Raw genomic sequence first — 15,595 nt, forward strand, 5'->3', positions numbered from 1 at the left:
CTTGGTATTTTCTGCATCGCAATTTTCAATTGGACTGCTATGCTAAACATTTATTCCCTTGACAGGGATTCATCGTCTCGTTTAGGATGCGCTTTGCATGCTGGCTTCCTAACAGAATCAGAAACAAAAACTACCGTCCTTAGAACCCAAACCACTTACTGCTTGCAGAGAACCAGGGTTACCCAGCTCCTCTTCTAGGATTCAGATATAAATCATACACCTGCAACGGGTTTACATTCAACTTTACTGAACTTGAAATGTTGTAAATACACCGATATAGAAATGCAGTTGTCACTTCCAGGAACTTCCTTATGAGAGCACTGTCTTTTAGCTCCAAATGTGGTGCAGGAAACGTCCATGTTTTGAATGAAAAAGGGGTGTTTTGCTTCATTTTATCCAACAAAACTGACAGACCTTTATTCAGAAACTTGTACAATCTGTTTGCCGATGTTGCCACCCTTCATCATTGATAGAAAAGCAGCTGAAAAAATTAAAACAAGATAGTTAATTATTACATACAAATACCGGACAACAACACTGTGCACTCACTAGATGTGAAATAAGAACCTATTCTATGTAGAGTGTGCATGCACCATTAGAAAGACTCACCGACCTTTACTGCTGTTTTAGGATGGATCGTTAAAGGTATTCAGGTTTGTTTGGCTGAAGCTAAGCGCATACTCCATAGCATCCTTATGGCTCACAAAGGCCTACTTAGGCAGTGATTGCAAAACAGCCACAAAGTCATCAGTTCACAATTACGAAGGCCATACTGAGTCTATATACAAGCATGAAAGGAAGTGTATGTTGGGAAGACAGTACTAAAACACTTCCTGAAAGTCACTGCTTTATAGGGATGTTCCACTACTTTGATTCAATGCACTTGACCTACATAATCACAAGCTGTAAACAGAATGTAATGCCTACCTGCAAGAACTGGGTTTTAGCTTGCAGTTTAGGAGATTCGTATGTGCCCTCCATCCTCCCCAGATACAGGACAGCTGAAGGAATTCAACTGATTCAGCTACACTGTGAACTCAGAAACATTCTCGATGGAGAACAAAATGCAGACAATCTGAGGTGGAGTCTGTCATAGTGCACTGTGGGTTTCAGGGACATGAGCGTAAGTAATTTGTTCCATGCTCAGGACTCAAGGCACTTTTCAAGTTCATAACAGAAAGGTTTGGGATGAGTCAGAGGGATAGGAAGGACAAAGGGCAAAAAAAAAAAATATATATATACATATATATATTTTTTTATAAACATATAAATAAATAAAGGAAGTGACTCAAACAGATGGCCTCACCAATGAACAAAAATATATTTCCACTACAACGTTTCCACCTTCCTCAGGCAGTACAAGATGGTTTGCTCATTGGCTGCACAGCTGACACTGCTGGATTTTCAAAAAGCATCAGGAGTGAAGATTCCGATTGGAATGTGGAATCAATGCAGTCCTGAGAACTCTTCAGATATGCAGAAATCAAGTGGTATTGTCAGTGACGTTCCGTCCATCTGGATGCAGTGATTTTAAATGGTACATCCAGATGTTTTCTCAGATGTCCAGTAGTTCTTCCTCTAAGACATGTTCCACAGGGAAAATCTTCACATCTATTAGAAAATGGTCCACAAGGTTAAAATGATTGGCTACAGGCTGGTCAAGTTTCTTGTTAATTATTGCTGATTTGTGGTTCCTGAATCGTGTATGGAGGTAATTCATCGTTTGGCCTAAATATTGTTTTTTTACAGTTTTGACTATGGTAATGAATCACATAAATAATGCATGTTGAGCGACATGTAAGATACTGTCTTATTCCATATGTCCTTCTTGTAACAGAGCTAGTTACTGATGATGTTTGTAAAAGGCATTCACATGTGATGCACCTTTTACAAGCACAGCAATAAACTCCTGCATTTGTTACAGCTTGCTTAAGTTCAGCTCTCACAGTAAGTGATCATAAATTGGGAGCTCTGCAGTAAGCAATGACTGGCGGTTTTGTAAAAAGCTTTTGCAATTTTTCACAAGTGGATAGCAAGAGAAAAGCTGTTTGCATTATATTTCTGTAGTTGGGAGCTGATGGATGACAGTCAACCACAAATGGGATTCTGTCACTTCTGTTTCTTCTGTTGGTATTCCAAATAAGTGCTTCCCTGGGTAACTGCACAGACTTGTCCATTTGTTGCAGAATGATATGCAGAGGATAGCCTCGCTTTTTAAATAATGTAGCAAGCTCCTGTAGATGGTCTTTACAGGTGTCTTCATTGCTGCAGATGCGTCTTATTCAGAGTGCTTGGCTGTAGATGATGCTGAGTTTAGTGTGGCGTGTGTGACATGAAGTCCAGTTTAGATACAGATGAGCATCTGTAGGCTTGTGGTAGAGATCAGTTATAATTTTTTGTTCATGAATGGTGAGTAACACATCCAGAAAAGGGAGATGACATTTCTGTTTAGTATTGCAGCCGGTGAATTTGATGGTAGGATGGATACTGTTGATAAAAGCTGTAAATTACTTCAATGTTCTGCTTTCTGCATTCCATATTATAAATATGTCAGCAATGTATCATAGCCATACTAGTGGTTTGATGCTAGAACTCACAAGTATATAGTCCTCCAGTTTGCCCATGAAGATATTTGCACAGGAAGGAGCTATCCGAGTACCCATGGAAGTCCCTTGTATCTGCAGATAGTGTTTACCATTGAAGATAAAATTGTTGAATTTAAGGATAACTCTTGCAAAGTTGGTAAGCACATTTGTTGATGTTTTTTTCAGTTATATGTATGTATGTATGTATATATATATATATATATATCCATACTTCCCATCTCTCCTCCCTCTGACTCATCCTGATACTGACTACTATAAACTCCCAAACATCCTTCTCAAACCTTTACCCCTCCTGCCACCCAGCTGACAAGTACTCACGAGCACAACTCACAAACACACACATATACACACACACACGATTCTTGATAAGGTTTTGTGTGCTTGATTAAACACCAATATATAAAGAACCATATGTACATTGAAGTGGCAATATTTACATGGTCTGATGTCCACATTCATTTTATGGTACTTTTTTATGGTTCCAAACAACAGTAATTAACTTAAATACATAAATATACACATACCACTTATTGTAGCTATTAGTAGCAGGTATAGGCCTCTTTTTTATACACTTATATGTTCGTAGATGCTGGAATTTTGACACACTATTATATAGACATGTATCTACTGGTGTAAAATATAATTTTCTACTAACATAAAGGTATCTGCCTATAACAGGAGGAATAGTTGTATAACAACAGCTCTTGTCCATAGTGTGAGAAGTATACTTTTCATGTCTGAGTATACTGTGGTGGTACATTCTTGAGTTGTGAGAATAGTGGTCATGTGGCAAAGAGCCAGACCTTGGGTAATCTTCTAAAGTGGATATGGTTTTCTGTGGATCTTATGTTTGTGGGTAGAGAGTTCCATAGTTTGGCTGCTTGAACAGAGATGTTCCACCCATGTTCTTTTTTCGCTTGTATGTACGTAATGATCTGCACATGAGGGAAGAGGGGAGTCTGTGATCCAATTCATTTAGTATTGAAACACCAACTACCTGTCTCTCATTTTCCCTCTAATCCCTCAAGCAAAAGCATTGTGTAGCATCGAAAACTGATGCCAATCAAACCTGCCTTCCCCTATTTTCTCCGGGGAGCTGTTGGGTTAGAAACTTTACCCAAGTACCTGCAACATAATTTTCAGGATATTCTACCAAAAAAGAATGGTTAAAGTGATCCTGGATTTCATGGACGTAGTTGCATGAATCCATATATGTCATACCAGTGTGTAGAAGAAATAGTCAACCATAGACTAAGCAGTCTCAATCTGGAGCTTATTGTCTCTTGATATTAATACTTAAGCGAATCAACTACCTTTACTCTTCCACAGATTCCTGAAAGACTGATTGGATCATCTCCACTTGCAAGAAGATGACATAATGGTTGCATCATTACAGCACTCTGCTCCACCCGACTCACGATTAGGGCATTTAATGGTTACATTTTCACATTCTCATGGCACTGCATTCTCCCCATCAAACCCTTTCATCTTGTATTCCAATAACATATTTCCCTCCCTTTTTTATGAGTTGCTATTTAAGGATTGGCTTATTTTCCATTGTTCACCTCTTTTGTGTAAAGCACCCATAGCCCTTGCAGTGTAGTAAATACATAATAACAATAATAATAATAATTTTATAAAAGTGCATGGCTACTCCGACCAAAGTGTTCCAGAGCTAGGTGAGAATGAGTCAAGAGCCTGAAGCAGAGAAACCTATGACAGAGTAGCTGGCCTACTGAACTGACCTAAACAGCCAGGTTTTTAGGGGTGAGGAGTTCCTTTGCGGCTAGGAAGCTGAACGAACAGCCTCTAATCCATGCCTTTTTAACTATGGGCACCACTGCTAGAAAAGAACCGGAAGATCTTAGGTTCCTCGCAGGAACGTGAGGCTTGAAGAAAGGATGCAAGTAGCGAGGACACTTTATTTCTCAGGATCCTGTGACAGAGGCACATAGCTTTAAAAGTAAGTTGTGTTTTGAGAGGCAGCCACTGCAATTTTGACCAAGCCGATCCCAGAGATGACCACCTAGGGATATTCAGGAGTAGACATGCTGATGCATTTTGTACCCGCAGGAGTCTCATCAACCGGGTCTGCGCCACTCCTAAGTAAAAAGCATTACCATTGTCCGGCCTTCAAATGACCAAAGACTGGACTACTGTCTTTTCTTTACATAAAAAAATTAAGGCATATAAATAAACAAATTGAACTAATAGGTATGAAGGTACTTTTAATGTATGTGTCAGTTCCCAAGAACCACTTAATAACAAAGGGTAAAGCTCAAGCAAACAAGTAAACTGCTAGAGAGATGTGGTAGCACAATCTGAAGCAAATGGGCTGTGGTCCTAAAAATTAGTATGTAAACAACAAAGTTTAAGCTTGGTGACTGGCCCAGAATAAAGTTGCCCATGCAAAGTAATTATACAAAAAATATTTCCATTGTGGTTGAACGTCTATAACAACGAATCCTCTTCATTTTATGGGTATCATTCTCTTCCAATATGTAGAGCTAAATTCAGAAACTAAGGCTCCGATTTACTAAAACGTTTGCCTGGGCACTCATGAAATGCAAAAAGAAGCCATGTGATGCTAAGCAACAGTCGATCAACTTTCGCATGCAGACGCACCTCACATGAATCTGCCACATGTAGAAAGTAATTCAGGTTAAGTGTCTGTGTAAGTCTTGCATAGATTCTGTACTGGAACGATAGCCTTCCAGTTAAAAAAATATTATGCTCAGACTAAGTTTAAAACTTTTCTCACATTGGATGTGCGCTGTACAGTGTAACAGACATGCATAGTGGGAACAGATAGGAGAAACAAAAGGAGTTCTCCTTTTAATGCCTGCTTTCAGATGGCATCATTTTTTGGTGTAAAACCTGTCTACCATTGTTAGAAGTTAGGGTTTTGTGTCAAAAAACATGGGTGGGGCATGGGAACTCCCATGTACCACCTATGGAAAGCCCCCTTAATGCAGAATAACACAATGCAGCGCTTTGCACTGCTTTGCATTACTTTCAGGCAACTTTATTGTGCAAAACAAGTTACATAAAAAACAAATGCAGAGCTTTGTGTCACTTTTGTGATGCAAACCTAGCTCAAAATGTTTGTAAACCTGCATGTTTTAATCTGGGGCTGTTGTCTGCATGAGAATAATTTCTACAGGGCAGACTAGAATACATAAATCACAGAAACTAATGCTTGTTATCAACTATTCTGCCTGAGTACATTCACGCATCAATAAATACTGTTTAATATTCACACAAGCGCAGCATTATTTGCCTATGAGTCGCCAATGACACCCTCAGTGCATGCTGCTTTGAAAATACGGCACTACACTATTCATGCAGTGCGACACTGATGATTTTCACACAGGGCACTGACCTGAATTAGGGGACTTTGACCTGGGGGGGGGGGGGGGCAGTGGCGATTTAGGGGGGGGCACAATAACTTACAAACTTGCCATTTAAAAGCATCTGCTGAAAAGTTCCTTTTGTGTCCAGCCTTCAGGAAGCAATTAAAATGTCAAGATACCTCTTTTGATTAATGTTCCTGCCAGGGAGAGAGATGGGAGTTTTGTCTAGCACAGCTTTGACTTGCCATAAAGTGGCGTACAGGGTTAATATGCCTGCTGTAAAGAACAGAACTATATTTTATGTGGATAGCTGAGTGGAGTTGTAAAGCCAGCCTTCACAAGCACTTAAAACAAATGAATGCATGTGAAAGGGGGGCCAGGGAGAGATGAAGGGTACATTTGCTGGGTGGTAGTGAAGAAATCCGAGGAGGTGGTCATGGGGTGGGTGGCGCCAAAAAAGTCTGTCGTACTGGGCGCCACCAGCGCTAAAGCTGACCCTGTTTTCACAGTACATTAAGCTTTTTAGAAGCGTTTTTAGAAAGTCTGCTCTCACATGACAATCGATGTTTGGAACTTCAGAATTACAGACAGGAATGCAACTCCCAAAGGACAGCTATATTAGACTTGCACATCTAACAGTTTCAGCCTACAAATTTAAATTTCAGTAGGTTATAGGGTAGTTCTTTTTTAATACAAGACAAAACTATGCCTGGGTTTCAAGGCAAATCTCCCTATACCAAAAGAAAAAACAGCAGAACAACTCTTACCTCCAGTGTTTTCTAGACCTTTAACCACCGTCTCTCGTACCTGCCAGATCAATAAAGAATTTGATTATTTTGCGTGCAAGCAGAGGGTCAACTGTGCTAACTTACTTTAGTGATGGAGAAAAGAGGCGGCTTGCATTTATTTAAGATATTCTTGAATGCATTTTACAAAAAAAAAGAAAAATGCATTTAAAAAAAAAAAAAAAAAACACATAGTACATGTGCAATTATTTTCTAATTCGCACCGCTGCCATGCTCAGCGAGATCAGCTTCCATAAACTTTGCTTGCACATGAGTATTTTCAGCCTTAAATAATCTATTTTATATTTTGCCGTTTACTCACCAATTCACTTGGCCATTTGTGCATGTATGACTTACTTACAAACACAAAAGATTCGGGTATTCAAAAAGATGACTTTGCTACAATATAACCACGCAATGAAGTAATATCGTGCATTAGTAAATTTCGCTAGTGATGGCAAATCTCACGTGATTTGTCTGAGTAAGGTTTAAGAACACCGAGAAACGGAAAAGATTGTGGGTATTGTGATACTCTTTTCTGTCTCCTTCTTGTTCTTCCAATAGCAGGAGAAAACCTGTTTTATGGTTGGAAAGAGAACACCTCCAACATTTGTGGGGTTGTAAGGGAAGGGTGGCTCTGCAAGGCAAATATATTCCTTATGGATAAAAATAGACAAATATGGAGGCAGGAAACAAAGGTGATGGCATTTGCGCAGGTGAAATTGTACAGCAAGTACATACAGTCATGGCTCACTGGTGTTACAGGGTCGGGGCAGCGCAAAGGGGGAGTGGGTGGGAGAAATGGGAGGTGGAATATTAATAAAACAAAAAAAACAAAAATTATAATTACCTCTGCTCCGCCCCCCCTCTCTCTCCTCAGCAGGCAGGCACAGGCTCCTAGCGTGCTCTTTGGCTGATCCTGATGCTGCTCAGAGCAATGCAGTGCCAGGCTGGAGAGAGCACAGTGCGCATGTGTGTTTGGCCGGCCAGAGACGGCTAGCCAAACATACATGTACACTGAGGGGAGTGCTCTGTGCACTGCCCTCCATGGCTGCCATCCCCAATGCCCACCCCTTCTACTATAACATGATAATACACATAGTTTATTATCATTTTGTAGTAAAATGTTTGGAGCTGCTGCTGCTTGCAGGGGTGGTGGGCAGGCGGAGGAGCCGCCACTGCATACATAGTGAAAGCTGACCCGAGTGCTTCAGTAGAAGCTGCACTATCAAATCATGCCAAACAGGATGACAGGCATTCTGTTTTTCAAAGCAGCAAAAATAAGACATTTACATTCCTTGAACTGTTTAATATCTGTGGCCCTGAAAGCAGAGGGATGGGTGGGGCTTTTATAAATTCAGCAGGCATACAATGGTGAAGAATTAGGATTACAAGTAAGTAACATTTCCTTCTTCACATGGGATTCCTTTTGATAGACATGAAAGTTAGACTAGAGCTTCAAGCTACTCCATCCTGAAAGTGTGATCAGGACCACAGATTTGAACTACTAAAGCAAATAAGTTAAGAAGAGCTGTTTGACCACTAAAGTGTCTGTCCTGGTGTCAGAGTCCGGGCATTAATGTCAGGCGAAGGTATGTTATAACCACCAAGAACCAGCTTAACAAATGGCAGTAATATGGGCATTTCTTGTACAAGAGGCAATAGCCCCATTCATACTTGAGGAATGGGCCCCAGGCTTTTCCAAATAAGTGCATATTAGCTTTTTCTTAACAGATAATACTGCGAGAAACAATCCACATGGCTACAGTGCATTTAGAAAAAGCTAGACCTGTCAGAACTACACCATAATTAAAAAGAAGCTGCTGTTTTTACTATGCAAATCTCTTTAGCCTTATCTAAATAATTAAATAATGACCTTTTGATAATGAGGCTATCAAACAGTCTCTCTTCCAGGGACGATTGATTACAAAAAAGTAGGTAAGGAAATAGTTTGATTAATTTGAAAATCAGATACCACTGTTGGAAGAAGGATGAGTTCTTAATGACACTCTGTTACGATGGAAAACCATGTATGGTTCACCAACACACACAGCCTGAAGTTCACTCACCATCCTGGCACATGTATTAACTCCCAAAAAGACAATGTTCCAGGAAGGATGCTGCAAATCTGCCTTGTACAGATACAGAGGCCCTCTAATTGAGAGAAACACCTTCTTAAGACCCTCCAGGAAAAGCGTAATCATCACTAGATAAGAAAGATTCCTGAGAATACACTCTAATCTATGAATGATAATGATACTTATGTTCAATAAAAATCATCCTGAGTATTAATTGTGAGCACTTCAGACAAGATTCAATTGGTGGCAACTATGTGCAGGATTACTAACATTGACACAGCAATAATGTAAAAAAAAAAAAAGAAGTTGTGCAAGTTTTTATTCTGAATGCCTCTAGGTAGAGCATAGCAGTTATGTATGCAGTGCCCTCTGGCACCTAAGAAAGAATATCAATAGTAAGACTCCCTAACACGCTACGAATTACCCTTTAAATATCTCAGGCTTAAATATTATCTTATGTAAACATCAGCTTATTAATTCTAAAAATACACACATTTTACTTTTAAGACATACCTAATTCCATTAAACAAAAACGTTTAATTTACTTGGTGGGTTAACACATAGAAGAGCTATTCACAGGTAGCTCAAGTGGGGGCAGATTCCATAGGTAACAATTCTGCATATCATCTGATACTTGAAAGTCCCAAATACAATGTCTTTACTATGTTTTATATGAAGTAGTTCTCTTAACTTGACTTGAGTTTGGTTTAGGCCTACTTGTGTTTTTTAGTTTGCAGATTTTAGATGCGTGTTATTTGTAGAGCATGTCACCAACTTGTCTTCCCTCTCCCAATTTGTGCTCTGCAGAGATGAAGTTGTGGCCTTCACTGTTTATTATTTATATGAAATTCTGTTCATTCAAAGGTCTTTTTTGCTCTGTAGCATCTACAAAATGCAAGGTTTTGTGTTCCTAAGACTTACAATTGTATACAAATTGAAGCCCATTTCTTTTTGCTGAATGCATGTGCTTCTATGCTCTGAATGTAGTATTGTTTTCTGTGTAAGGCATAGTACCGTATATTCATTAGTTATAGAGCAGAGGTTATCAATACCATGTGATGTGTTTGCTGTTCTACCATTGGCTCAAGTAGTGTACCTTTGTCGCACCAAGTGACCTCACAGTTTCTTAGCCTAAAACTGTATATAAACCTGGCATTTGAGAGAAAAATCAAAGTTCTCCTTTCCTTATAGGCACACTTCATGTCAAAGCCTTATTTTCGTAAGCACTTAAAATAATTTCAGTTTTCTTCTCTTGCCTTACTGAGTAGTCTTTATGACAGATGTTCCTCGATTCTTGCCCTTTTGATTAAAAAAGCGCTAACACTGAAGAGATACTAGTAGCTCCCAAGTTACTTGTTGGGGATATCTGCTCAACTAAAACACAACTCTAAACTAGTCTTTCACAGTAAATAAGATAAGGTCATACTGGCTCTTCTTAGCATGTTTGCGGGTCTGCCTGAAATATCATGTGCAGAAACCTCTTCCACGCGAGTGCATATAAAGATCTTGTGGAAGGATGTATCTCCTTTCTTAGAATTGTCATAAAATAACCTGGCAACTACAGGTGTCATACTGCAAGACCTCAGGAGCCAGTCAGTCAAATTCAACAATGGAAGGCAGGAACGGAGGATTCTATCAGGCATCCTGAATGGAAGTCTCTTACGTGGCAGAAGGGACATCTGGAGACGATCCTTGGGTTTTAAATGACTCCAAAAGTGCGTCCCATTCGAGTGCTATCAGCTGTCTTTGTAATCCCCTGTACTCCTCGCGGGGGAATGCATCACTCTCCACCAGACCCCATCTCTCTACCTCCTCCCTCCACTGGGCCACAGTAGGTGCTGTGGAGGATAGCCATCTCATGGTCAGGAGCCATATAGCTAGCACTAGAGCCAAATCTGCAAAATGTGTCATCACCTTTAGGGCAAGGATACAAACCCAGTATAAAATTCTCAAACAGTCGCCAATCATCCCATTCAGCGAGTTCTACTACGGTGGTTCAGATCTGTGTCCAATATGAGGATAAGACAGGACAGGACCACAACATGTGGAACAAGTCAGCATCTGGGTCTGTTCTTCTGTTCTTCTGTTCTTCTGTCTTCTGCTCTTCCGGTCTTCTGTTCTTCTATTCTTCTGCTTTTCCGGTCTTCTGTTCTTCTGTCTTCTGTTCTTCTGTCTTCTGTTCTCCTGTCTTCGGCTCTTCTACCTCCTCCGTCTTCTTCCCCCGAGCCTGCCCTCCTGCTCCTTCCTCATCCCCCTCCCTCACTCGCCTCCCCCTCTCTCACCCCTAGCTAACCCGTTCGCTATCTACCTCCCTCACTCCTCCTATCTTCCTATCTCTCTAGCTCCCTATCTCACTATCTAACTCCCCCACTCTCCACCTCCTCCTACCTACCTATCTGTCTATCTATCTATTTCCCTATCTATCGACTTCTCTATCTACTTTCTCTATCTATTTCTCTATCTCTCCCCCCCTCCCGCCACCCCCTCTACTACCTATCTCCCTATCCTCTCACTCTACCTCTCTCCCTCACCCACCTCTACAACCCCCCCTCCCCTATCTTCACAACCCTACTCCTATCTCTCTCCCTAATCTCCAAACCTCCTAACACTCACCCTCCTCCACCCTAAACCCCCTCCCCCAGCTCCTCTCACTCTACCTGTCCCCCCCCCTCCCTCGCGCTTTCCCGCCGCGACCTCCTGCACGCCCCCGCCCCCCAGCTCCCATTCGCCCCCAGCTGACCCCTCCCCCCCCCTCCTACCTCTTATGGCGGCCGCTGCGCGACAGTGGTAGCGACCCTTGACCCAAGGGTAGGTCGCTCCCCCTGCCGCTGCAGCTCCTCCAAGTTCCCGAGTTCCTGTGTTCCTGAGACCCACCTAACTGTAAGTACCCCCCTCCTCCCAGCCCCTCGCCCTGCCCCGCGCCACTCACCTTCTCTCCTGCTCCTGCTTCTTTTCCTCCTCTCTGTCTCTTCCTCCTCGCCCCCCCTCTGCAATCTTCTTCTGTGTTCTTCTGTTCTTCTGTTCTTCCCTTCTGTTCTTCTGTGTTCTTCCGGTCTTCTGTGTTCTTCTTCTCTGTTCTTCTCGGTGCTTCTGTGTTCTTCTCTGTTCTTCTCTGTTCTTCTGTTCTTCTGTTCTTCTGTTCTTCTGTCTTCTGCTCTTCCGGTCTTCTGTTCTTCTATTCTTCTGCTCTTCCGGTCTTCTGTTCTTCTGTCTTCTGTTCTTCTGTCTTCTGTTCTCCTGTCTTCGGCTCTTCTACCTCCTCCGTCTTCTTCCCCCGAGCCTGCCCTCCTGCTCCTTCCTCATCCCCCTCCCTCACTCGCCTCCCCCTCTCTCACCCCTAGCTAACCCGTTCGCTATCTACCTCCCTCACTCCTCCTATCTTCCTATCTCTCTAGCTCCCTATCTCACTATCTAACTCCCCCACTCTCCACCTCCTCCTACCTACCTATCTGTCTATCTATCTATTTCCCTATCTATCGACTTCTCTATCTACTTTCTCTATCTATTTCTCTATCTCTCCCCCCCTCCCGCCACCCCCTCTACTACCTATCTCCCTATCCTCTCACTCTACCTCTCTCCCTCACCCACCTCTACAACCCCCCCTCCCCTATCTTCACAACCCTACTCCTATCTCTCTCCCTAATCTCCAAACCTCCTAACACTCACCCTCCTCCACCCTAAACCCCCTCCCCCAGCTCCTCTCACTCTACCTGTCCCCCCCCCTCCCTCGCGCTTTCCCGCCGCGACCTCCTGCACGCCCCCGCCCCCCAGCTCCCATTCGCCCCCAGCTGACCCCTCCCCCCCCCCTCCTACCTCTTATGGCGGCCGCTGCGCGACAGTGGTAGCGACCCTTGACCCAAGGGTAGGTCGCTCCCCCTGCCGCTGCAGCTCCTCCAAGTTCCCGAGTTCCTGTGTTCCTGAGACCCACCTAACTGTAAGTACCCCCCTCCTCCCAGCCCCTCGCCCTGCCCCGCGCCACTCACCTTCTCTCCTGCTCCTGCTTCTTTTCCTCCTCTCTGTCTCTTCCTCCTCGCCCCCCCTCTGCAATCTTCTTCTGTGTTCTTCTGTTCTTCTCTTCTGTTCTTCTGTTCTTCCCTTCTGTTCTTCTGTGTTCTTCCGGTCTTCTGTGTTCTTCTTCTCTGTTCTTCTCGGTGCTTCTGTGTTCTTCTGTGTTCTTCTCTGTTCTTCTGTTCTTCTGTTCTTCTGTCTTCTGCTCTTCCGGTCTTCTGTTCTTCTATTCTTCTGCTCTTCCGGTCTTCTGTTCTTCTGTCTTCTGTTCTTCTGTCTTCTGTTCTCCTGTCTTCGGCTCTTCTACCTCCTCCGTCTTCTTCCCCCGAGCCTGCCCTCCTGCTCCTTCCTCATCCCCCTCCCTCACTCGCCTCCCCCTCTCTCACCCCTAGCTAACCCGTTCGCTATCTACCTCCCTCACTCCTCCTATCTTCCTATCTCTCTAGCTCCCTATCTCACTATCTAACTCCCCCACTCTCCACCTCCTCCTACCTACCTATCTGTCTATCTATCTATTTCCCTATCTATCGACTTCTCTATCTACTTTCTCTATCTATTTCTCTATCTCTCCCCCCCTCCCGCCACCCCCTCTACTACCTATCTCCCTATCCTCTCACTCTACCTCTCTCCCTCACCCACCTCTACAACCCCCCCTCCCCTATCTTCACAACCCTACTCCTATCTCTCTCCCTAATCTCCAAACCTCCTAACACTCACCCTCCTCCACCCTAAACCCCCTCCCCCAGCTCCTCTCACTCTACCTGTCCCCCCCCTCCCTCGCGCTTTCCCGCCGCGACCTCCTGCACGCCCCCGCCCCCCAGCTCCCATTCGCCCCCAGCTGACCCCTCCCCCCCCCCCTCCTACCTCTTATGGCGGCCGCTGCGCGACAGTGGTAGCGACCCTTGACCCAAGGGTAGGTCGCTCCCCCTGCCGCTGCAGCTCCTCCAAGTTCCCGAGTTCCTGTGTTCCTGAGACCCACCTAACTGTAAGTACCCCCCTCCTCCCAGCCCCTCGCCCTGCCCCGCGCCACTCACCTTCTCTCCTGCTCCTGCTTCTTTTCCTCCTCTCTGTCTCTTCCTCCTCGCCCCCCCTCTGCAATCTTCTTCTGTGTTCTTCTGTTCTTCTCTTCTGTTCTTCTGTTCTTCCCTTCTGTTCTTCTGTGTTCTTCCGGTCTTCTGTGTTCTTCTTCTCTGTTCTTCTCGGTGCTTCTGTGTTCTTCTCTGTTCTTCTCTGTTCTTCTGTTCTTCTGTTCTTCTGTCTTCTGCTCTTCCGGTCTTCCGGTCTTCTGTTCTTCTATTCTTCTGCTCTTCCGGTCTTCTGTTCTTCTGTCTTCTGTTCTTCTGTCTTCTGTTCTCCTGTCTTCGGCTCTTCTACCTCCTCCGTCTTCTTCCCCCGAGCCTGCCCTCCTGCTCCTTCCTCATCCCCCTCCCTCACTCGCCTCCCCCTCTCTCACCCCTAGCTAACCCGTTCGCTATCTACCTCCCTCACTCCTCCTATCTTCCTATCTCTCTAGCTCCCTATCTCACTATCTAACTCCCCCACTCTCCACCTCCTCCTACCTACCTATCTGTCTATCTATCTATTTCCCTATCTATCGACTTCTCTATCTACTTTCTCTATCTATTTCTCTATCTCTCCCCCCCTCCCGCCACCCCCTCTACTACCTATCTCCCTATCCTCTCACTCTACCTCTCTCCCTCACCCACCTCTACAACCCCCCCTCCCCTATCTTCACAACCCTACTCCTATCTCTCTCCCTAATCTCCAAACCTCCTAACACTCACCCTCCTCCACCCTAAACCCCCTCCCCCAGCTCCTCTCACTCTACCTGTCCCCCCCCTCCCTCGCGCTTTCCCGCCGCGACCTCCTGCACGCCCCCGCCCCCCAGCTCCCATTCGCCCCCAGCTGACCCCTCCCCCCCCCTCCTACCTCTTATGGCGGCCGCTGCGCGCAGCGGGCACGCCGCTGGCGCGCCGGAGGCGCGCCAGAGGCAAGCCCGTCTGCGCCCGTCCGCGCCTGGCCCGCGCCCAGCGCCACGACCCCTGGTCCCCAGCTCCCCCAAGCCCCGCTGATCCGCTACGACCCCACCACCCTCCACGCCCTCAACCCAGGGCGCTCCAAAACCTGCTTCCTAGCTCACCCCAAACGCACCCATGGACCCTTCGCCTGCAACTCCTGCAAACGCATCTTCCACCACGCAACTACCACGACCACAAGCCCACGCGCCATCAACCACCTCAAGTGCATCCTGATCAACGCTCGTTCCGTCCACAAGCACGCCGTTGAACTTTGGGACCTCCTGGACTCCACAGCCCCGGACGTCGCCTTCATCACGGAGACATGGATGAACGCCTCCTCTGCTCCAGACATCGCTACCCGCCATCCCCGAAGGCTACAAGATCTCCAGAAAAGACCGCACCAACCAAGTAGGAGGAGGTGTCGCCATCATCTTCAAAGACTCCATCAGCGTCACCACCTCCACCGAAGACCCCCCCCTCGCCGCTGAACACCTGCATTTTCAGATTCGCACCAACCCAAGGACCACCCTCAGAGGATCCCTCGTCTACCGTCCTCCCGGACCTCGCGCCTCTTTCAGCGACGCCATCGCCGACTTCATCTCCCCGCACGCCCTCGCCTCACCGGACTACATCCTCCTAGGCGACCTCAACTTCCATCTGGAACAAAACAACGACCCCAACACCACCACCCTGCTCGACAACCTCGCCAACCTCGGCCTTAAACAACTGGTGAACACCGCCACCCAC

General features: G+C 45.2%; 1 protein-coding gene across 7 annotated transcripts in view; it reads right to left on the minus strand.

Annotated features, from left to right (window-relative positions):
* Nucleotides 1-225: 225 nt before the first annotated feature.
* Nucleotides 226-15,595, minus strand: part of PTGR2 (prostaglandin reductase 2) — a 249,852-nt gene continuing 234,482 nt past the window's right edge. For all 7 annotated transcript variants that reach the window (XM_069208743.1, XM_069208741.1, XM_069208737.1 and 4 more), the window contains 2 exons: nucleotides 6,727-6,766; nucleotides 226-481 (listed from right to left, as the gene is read on the minus strand). In XM_069208743.1, the coding sequence (XP_069064844.1) occupies nucleotides 417-481; nucleotides 6,727-6,766 (105 nt within the window). In that variant the 3' untranslated portion in view covers nucleotides 226-416. The remainder of the gene's footprint in view (nucleotides 482-6,726; nucleotides 6,767-15,595) is intronic.

Source organism: Pleurodeles waltl, chromosome 9, assembly GCF_031143425.1.
Source record: "Pleurodeles waltl isolate 20211129_DDA chromosome 9, aPleWal1.hap1.20221129, whole genome shotgun sequence".
In the NCBI taxonomy this organism is placed as follows: domain Eukaryota; kingdom Metazoa; phylum Chordata; class Amphibia; order Caudata; family Salamandridae; genus Pleurodeles; species Pleurodeles waltl.